This window comes from Zeugodacus cucurbitae, chromosome X (genome assembly GCF_028554725.1).
Source record: "Zeugodacus cucurbitae isolate PBARC_wt_2022May chromosome X, idZeuCucr1.2, whole genome shotgun sequence".
Classification (NCBI taxonomy): Eukaryota; Metazoa; Arthropoda; class Insecta; order Diptera; family Tephritidae; genus Zeugodacus; species Zeugodacus cucurbitae.
In genome coordinates, this window is record NC_071672.1 from 826,451 (window position 1) to 834,715 (window position 8,265).

Here is an 8,265-nt window from a genome sequence, read left to right on the forward strand (position 1 = left end):
TAATTAGTTGTTGTTGGTTTTCTTTTTTCTTTTAAATTGGTTTTTATATTTTCTTACATTTTGACTTTTAAATTTTACAATATGATGTTCGCCATCTTCTTCAGTTTTAATAAGACTAACTTTTTTGTAAGGATTATTAAGTTTGTCTAATCTCTTCCTCGAAACTTCTGCGTTTACAAAGTTTGTGTCAATATCTTTTTCTTGACGGTTTTTATTTACATTATTTATTCTCTGTTCTTTAATAATTTGAGGATCATGTTTTGGTGACTTTTTATTAAAAAATATTGTATATGGAACTTCATTGGCAGTAGAGTGAACAATTATATGGTTATAAGTGAAAAGAGTTTGTTCAATTTCTAAATATTTTAGCTCTTTATCATCTAAAGTGTTGATTATTCTAAGTTTTTCATTTAAAGTTTTATGTAGTCTTTCAATGTCAGCAATACCAGTTTTACCGGTGGTTACTTCTACTTTTATATTTAATGAATTACACCATTGTTTAATATTTATATTATTTAAACCTTGGTCTTGCTCGATTTTTAAAGTTTTTGGAGGACCCATACAATTAAAAATTTTTAGCAATGCTTTTTTGGATTCCAGCCAGTTCAATGCTTTAACTTTTTCTATCATAGCAAATTTAGAATATAAATCGATACATGTTAAATAATATTCATTATTCCATTTCCAAAAATCTACAACATATTTTTCTCTTATTTTGTAAATTGGCGGTGTAATTTTGAATGGCATTTTGTTAGAAATATGATCATTCTTACAATGATTACACAGTTCACATTCATTTATTATTTTGGTGATTTCCTTAAGATAATTGGGGTAATAATACTGTAATTTAAAACATTTTGCAACCTTCTCTATACCTTGATGAAGTCCACTTAAATGGATTTCAAGTACTTTACTTTTAAAATTTGCAAAATCTGTAATGTTTTCTAATTCCTTTGTACACCGATAAATCTTATTGCGACTTGTTGTTATTAGTGTCTTATAAACGTTTTGAAATTGTATAAAATCAGTATCATTGGGCATAAAAATTGTTATATTACTTTTTAACAAATGAGTTTTAATTATATATTTAATAAAATCTGTAGTTAATTCTTTGTATGTAATTACAATTAGGTGATTAGAAAAAACTTTCGTTATTGTAGTTGAGTCTTTACAATCTCTTATTAATTTAATTTGATTTTTGAATACATTTAATGGTCGCTCTGTTATCTTAATAAAACTTTCGGAATCGTCATCGGCAGAATGAACAGTGTCTACGTTAGATTCAGATTCTTCATTAAAAAAGCATTCCGTAATTTTAATACGAGAAAGAGCGTCTGCTACGCGCTTTTCTTTACCTGATATGTATTTTACGTCAAAGTCATACTCATTAAGTCGAATCTTCCATCTTTGTAATTTGGAGTTTGGTTCCCTTAAGTTGTGGAGCCATTGTAATGGTCTATGATCACTATTTATTAAAAATTTTCTGCCGTATAAATATGGTCTAAAATATTTAGTAGCCCAAACCATGGCTAAAAGTTCTTTCTCAGTAGTTGAGTAGTGCAGTTCATGTTCATTGAGTGTGCGACTAGCAAAACAAATTGGATGTCCCTGTTGGCTTAACACTGCCCCTAATGCCACATTTGACGCATCAGTCGTCAATGTAAATATTTTCTCATAATTTGGATATGCCAGAATTGGATCATTAGTAATTAAAATTTTTATAGTGTTTGTAGCTTCTACGAATTTCTCATCTGAGCTATTTATTTCATTGTCCTTTTTGAGACAGTTAGTCAAAGGTTTAGTTATTTCAGAAAAGTTTTGGATAAATTTACGATAAAATCCCGCCAAACCAAGAAATTGTTTTATTTCTTTTTCCGTTTTAGGAATGGGATAATTTAAAATTGCTTTGATTTTATTAGGGTTAGGCTTAATACCTTCTGGCGTTATGATATGACCAAGAAATTCGGTTTCTCTTTTGAAAAACTCGCTTTTATCCATCTGAATTTTCAAGTTTGCTTCGTTTAATTTACGAAAAACTCTGTCTAGCGATTCTATGTGTTCCTGTAATGACGTACTGAATACTACAATGTCGTCTAAGTAAACCATACAATCTCTCCCTATTAAACCATCTAGAACCGTATTCATCAGTCTCTGGAAGGTGGCTGGTGCAATTTTAAGCCCAAATGGCATTCTTAAAAATTCAAAATGTCCGCTCTGAGTAGAGAAAGCTGTTTTTTTTTCTATCTGCCGGATCCATTTCTATTTGATGGAAGCCTTGCGCTAAGTCTATTGTTGAAAAATACATACACCTACCTAGTTTTTCGAGAATTTCATCCATGTTAGGAATGGGATACCTATCATCACTAGTAATACTATTGAGCTTGCGAAAATCGACAACAATCCTCCACTTCTTTTTACCTGAAGCATCTGACTTCTTTGGTACCGCCCAAATCGGTGCTGAATATGGGGAATCACTATGAGAAATGATTTGATTTTCAAGCATTTCTTTTATTTGTTTGTTTACTTCTGATTTATGAATTTCAGGATATCTATACGACTTTACATATATTGGATCTTCATGAACCGTTTTGATTCTATGTTTTATTTTATGAGTAAAGGTGAGTTTGTCCCCTTCTTTATAAAATATATTTTCGAATTTATTTCAAAGTTTTTTTAATTCATTTAACTCTTCTGAATTTAAATGTTCAAGTCTAAATTTACTATCTTTAGTGTTATGATTTTCGTTCATATTTAATTCTTGAAGGCAATTATCAAAATTTTCAGAATTTGATTTATTCTTGAAAAAGTTATACCGAACACCGTTCATGTGTATCATATTTTTTCCCAGATCAACGTTAGCTTTAAGTAACTTAAGTATATTACAACCAAGTAAACCATCGTAGTTATTTGAAAAATTATAAACGAAAAATTTCAGCTTTTTCTTATGTTCATCGCTAAACAATTCTTGGGTTTCATTTAGACAAATTTTTCCTATCGCTGTTGTTAATGTTATTGGCTGAACATAAATAATCTTTTCTTTGAATATTCCAGGCCTTATTAAACTAATTGATGAACCTGTGTCGACTAAAAATTTATAATATTTTTTACTAAATTTCAGTTCAATTGTGTGGAGTTTTCCGAGGCTGTTAAGTGAAAATTTACCTCATCTTGTTCCATTGGTACAGGATAGCCAAAGCGTCTTAGTCGAGATTGGTTTGACCCATGAATCTTATCTTGTTTTAAATTATTTAAGTTTCTATTAGTATAAATGTTTGCAGAATTGAAAGGTGTATGCCTAACTTGTGGGAAATTATTGTTTTGTAAAGTATGTTGTTGATTGCTATGTTCATTGAAAAATGGTTTATTTTTATAATAATTATTTTGATTGGAAAATGGATAATTTTTTGATAAAGTGTTGTAATTGGAACGAACCGGAAATTGATTCGTATTGGTTGCAAAATATTCTATATTACTATTATTATTGTTATTCAAATAATTCGGTAGTTTTGAATTTGTGTTAGTTCTTTGAATTGTTTTTTGTTTAGAGAATTGTTTATTATTTTCATAAACATCGTTTTCTTTTAATATTTTGATTGCTGCCTTAAGGTCAGTAGCAAGATTTGCGTTTATTAGCGCAGTTAAATAGTTTGGCAATTCTCTTTTTAATGTTTTCAAACTTATTTGATCTAATTCATTATACAAAAATATTTTAGTTGAGCAACTTTCATTTTTTAGTTTGATAACATCTTTTACTTTACAAACTTCTAAATTAATCTCTTCGCATAGTAGCTTAACATTATTTTTAAATTTAATATTGCTTATTTCTAGGATTAGTGTTGAAACTGCCGTGTGTTCTCCGAATTCATCTATAAGTAGTTGCCTCAGCGTTATCCAATCTGGTGGTTGCTCTCGTCTAACCACGTCTAATGCAGCGCCTCTGAGTATTTTTATAACACAGTGTAGATAGAATACTTTCGTCTCTTCCGATATAACAGGAGACTGTGGCATGATCGCATCGACACCTTGAATAAAGAGTGCCAAGTAATTTCGATCACCATCAAACGGTTGAATGAGTTTGATGTTTTGTATCGCCATTTCCCTGGTTTCTCGTTCCATTTTGTTGTTTACCTCTTTAATTTTAATGGATTTCAAAATTTGGCTTAGTTCGTTTACTTCTTCTTCCATAAACTGTATGCTTTGTTTTTATTCACCTTCGTTTTTAATATTTCTTGTTTTTTTTTTTTTTTTGTTTTGTTTTGTTTTGTTTTGTTTTGTTTTGTTTTGTTTTGTTTTGTTTTGTTTTGTTTTGTTTTGTTTTGTTTTGTTTTGTTTTGTTTTGTTTTGTTTTGTTTTGTTTTGTTTTGTTTTGTTTTGTTTTGTTTTGTTTTGTTTTGTTTTGTTTTGTTTTGTTTTGTTTTGTTTTGTTTTGTTTTGTTTTGTTTTGTTTTGTTTTGTTTTGTTTTGTTTTGTTTTGTTTTGTTTTGTTTTGTTTTGTTTTGTTTTGTTTTGTTTTGTTTTGTTTTGTTTTGTTTTGTTTTGTTTTGTTTTGTTTTGTTTTGTTTTGTTTTGTTTTGTTTTGTTTTGTTTTGTTTTGTTTTGTTTTGTTTTGTTTTGTTTTGTTTTGTGTTGTTTTGTTTTGTTTTGTTTTGTTTTGTTTTGTTTTGTTTTGTTTTGTTTTGTTTTGTTTTGTTTTGTTTTGTTTTGTTTTGTTTTGTTTTGTTTTGTTTTGTTTTGTTTTGTTCTGTTTTATTTTATTTTATTTTCTTTTATTTTCTTTTATTTTCTTTTATTTTATTTTTAACGTATTGTTATATTTTTGTTCCACTGTTCCATCGTAACTTTGTTCGTTTTGTTTGTTACGGTAATTGTTATTTTTTTTCACTTCGACGTTCCATTTTTACGTTCTTGTTGTTAAACTGTTCGTTTTGTTCTTTACGATATTTATATTTTTCTTCACTTTTCAAGTTTCTCATTTACGTTATTTATACACTCTTTCACTTCGACGTTCCACTTTTACGTTCTTGTTGTTAAACTGTTCGTTTTGTTCTTTACGATATTTTTATTTTTCTTCACTTTTCAAGTTTCTCATTTACGTTATTTATGCACTTTTTCACTTCGATGTTCCACTTTTACGTTCTTCCTGTTCTTTACGATATTTTTTCTATTTCTGCATCTTCACGTTCCACTTTTACGTTATTAACTACGTTCTTTAAACATCTTCACGTTCCACCTTTACGTTATTAACTTCGTTCTTCAAACACTATCGATGTTGAATTTTTTTTTTTTTTATTTTTTTTATTATTATTATTATTTTTTTATATTTTTTTTGTTTTTTTTTTCAATTTATGGTTTTATAATGCTGCGTGTTTCAATACTCGTTTTTTTGAGACACGTGGAAAGGAGTCCCCGTACTTTTCTTCAGCCTTACGAGTTGCCAAAGAACACTCTTAAAAATCTTGTGTGCAAGTAAATCACTTATTGCTTTGAATTTGTATTTATATTCAAAGTTTTGTGTTTTGCACGTTAAAAAATAAGATTTTTTTATGAAAATTACCGAGAGCAGAAATTTGTACACTTTCTATTCTCGCCCGAGTTAAATAATTACCGAGATCAGAAATTTTTGCACTTTCTATTCTCTCCCGAGTTAAACCGACTGCGCCAGTAACGTTTTTAAAGTAACGTTTTTAATGTTATTATGATTTATTTTATTAAACATTCGTTTTTTAAATATAAAAATTACACTTATATTTTAATGTAATATATTAAATGATATGAACGATATAAATGAACTGCAACAATGAATGACTTTTCTCGATGGATGATGAAATAGAAGTGTTATGTATCACGCGATTGATCAAACGGTGCCGCTTATTGTACGGGACCGCTGACTGGTAAAGATGCTGAGTAAAATAACATGTTGGCAATGATGTTGCGATGCTTTTGCTGAATAAAGGCAAAAGTCTCCAACGCGACATTAGGATATGTCACTTATACATATATATAAATTATTTATAATATAAATATATACGGTATGTATATTACAACACACACACACATATAAATAATTTATAAACAGTTTGATCGAATCATCAAGCAAAGGATAAGCTTCAGTGGATCGCAGTATGGCAGCTGCTCTACCACTTACAACACCTTGCCCGTTACCAAAGTCGTTTACAATTGATTCTAGGCATTGACATTGTATTAAATAATGTTTTAATAAGTAACTAGCGCGTCATACAGGATCCTCCCGCATTTGCTATGTTACAAATAACATTGGCATCACATATATCCATTGTCGTTTATAAATAAAATTCTAGCTTCTGGAAAACCCCATCCGACCCGCTCTCGCCCGAGTTCGCCTGTGGTGGCGAACCCAATCGCGCCTTCCTCTTGGGTGGGGGCCGCAAGGGTTGCCCCACTCCGTCCTCGTCCGTCGATGACTCCACCTGGACCATTGAAGGCCCGGAGTCTTCACTCTCCGCTGGGGCTTTTGCCCCTCTCCTCCGTGGTGGAGGCATTTCCGCTGCCTAACACTCACGCACAATTACACACAGCACTAATGTACACTATCACTACCTGCACTGCACACAGATGCCGCTAACTACTGCTGGGAAATCCCACACTTTGTTCACTAGCACACACAAGTTAATGGCCTAAGCCGCTATCCTCACACACTTTTGGGAATACACACGATGTGTATAATCACATACCTGCTTACTGTCCCGGTGGGATGTACACCAAAGCTACCGGGGGGGTTCGGCAGGTCGCGGATAGCCGGACGGCCTGTAGTAGCAGGTTAGTTGCGAAATAAGTTTAAACGAATAAGCAATCCCCGACGATGAGCGACAGGGGCGGAGGAAGCGGTATAAAAGCCAGCAAGCCCGATGATGTTCCTGTGACAATGGCGAATCGACACCGCCTCTGAGAAATATGAGTAATATAAAAATCCAGGCGCGACGGATCCAAAATGGGCGGCTTCCTGGTCAGCGTCTGTTCACCATGTTAGGTGCGGCTGATTTAACAACCTGACCGGTATACTGCGCGGCGCACTGGGAGTCCCTGGAAGTCTCGACAGCGACGTCTCCGCTGGTGAGATAGAAAGGGTGATGTGAGTTTGCTCTGCCGAGGTGCCAGCCTCGCGGTATATCAGTAAACAGCCACTTCGGTCCTTGGTCAGGGAGTGTGTATTGAACACAGCAGTAGTAGGCTGTGTTGCTCCGGGCGAGCGCCAGTCCGTCCGTGTTTTCCGGGACTGGCAAAGCGAAGGACAGGCCTCAGGGAACTGGGGTAGGAGCATTGCCTCCGAGGGTATACCCGTTCCTCTCTATTTCGGCCCGCCCCCCTACACACGATGCGCTGTAAGAAAAAACAAGGAATGGAGAATACTATGAGAATAAACAACAAAAGCAGCAGTAGTATGTACGATTTATTGATGAGTAGCGACACTCGAAGCCCTGGTAGTGGAAGAAAGATGCCAGAAACGGAATCATCCAGGAGAACGCCGACCACTAATGGAGTTAACACAGAAGGTGACCCATTTATGCGTGCACCACGACTGATGCGATCACCAAAAAGGGTGCTTACAGTAGAAAAGCCTGCAAGAGCCAGATCATCGCCACCTACTCTCCAAGATAGCACGCCTTTAGCGGAATCGGTTAACTCGGGTGGTGACGTCATGTCGGAACTAGGCGAGATGATCAAAAAGTTGACAGAAGCAATGTGTCTACCACAACGATCAATTAACAACCAGATTAAGCTCGGTGATGAAGCTTCACGCACGCGCGCAAAATGAGTTCAATAGAAATAAAGAAGCCAGACGAAATGTCTCTCTAGGAGCCACAACTGCAGATTCAACGCCGAAAAGGCCACGTGAGGATGAGCAGCTGATACGTAAGACCCCTCCTAAGAAAAAAGCTAGTCAAGGGGAAATGCAAAAGATGGCTATTGTGACCAAGAGGACTGAAAGAAACATTCCAGTAAAAGAAAAAACAGCCATGGAGAAGGAAAATGCCTGGACAGAGGTCAAACACAAAACGCAGAAACAGAAGAAGAAGAAGAATACAAGCTTTGCTTTGCGTTCTAGACCGGATGCTATAATAATTGCACGCACAGGAAATATGTCGTACAGTGATATACTTAGAACGGTCAAAAGCAATGACACCCTGCAGAAACTCGGAGAGAACGTTACGCGAATCAGGAAGACGGCAAAAGGTGAAATATTGTTGGAAATGAAAAAGGCGCAGATGACGAACACGGGAGCATATG

The 8,265-nt window shown here is 34.0% G+C and overlaps 1 protein-coding gene across 1 annotated transcript; it reads right to left on the reverse strand.

Moving 5' to 3' along the window:
- Positions 1–3,114: 3,114 nt before the first annotated feature.
- Positions 3,115–4,147, reverse strand: LOC128922959 (uncharacterized). The gene is made up of 2 exons (XM_054235386.1): positions 3,678–4,147; positions 3,115–3,233 (listed from the first exon to the last, which is right to left on the reverse strand). The coding sequence occupies exons 1-2, from the start codon at positions 4,114–4,116 to the stop codon at positions 3,115–3,117; spliced, it is 558 nt and encodes a 185-aa protein (XP_054091361.1). The 5' UTR covers positions 4,117–4,147.
- Positions 4,148–8,265: the final 4,118 nt, after the last annotated feature.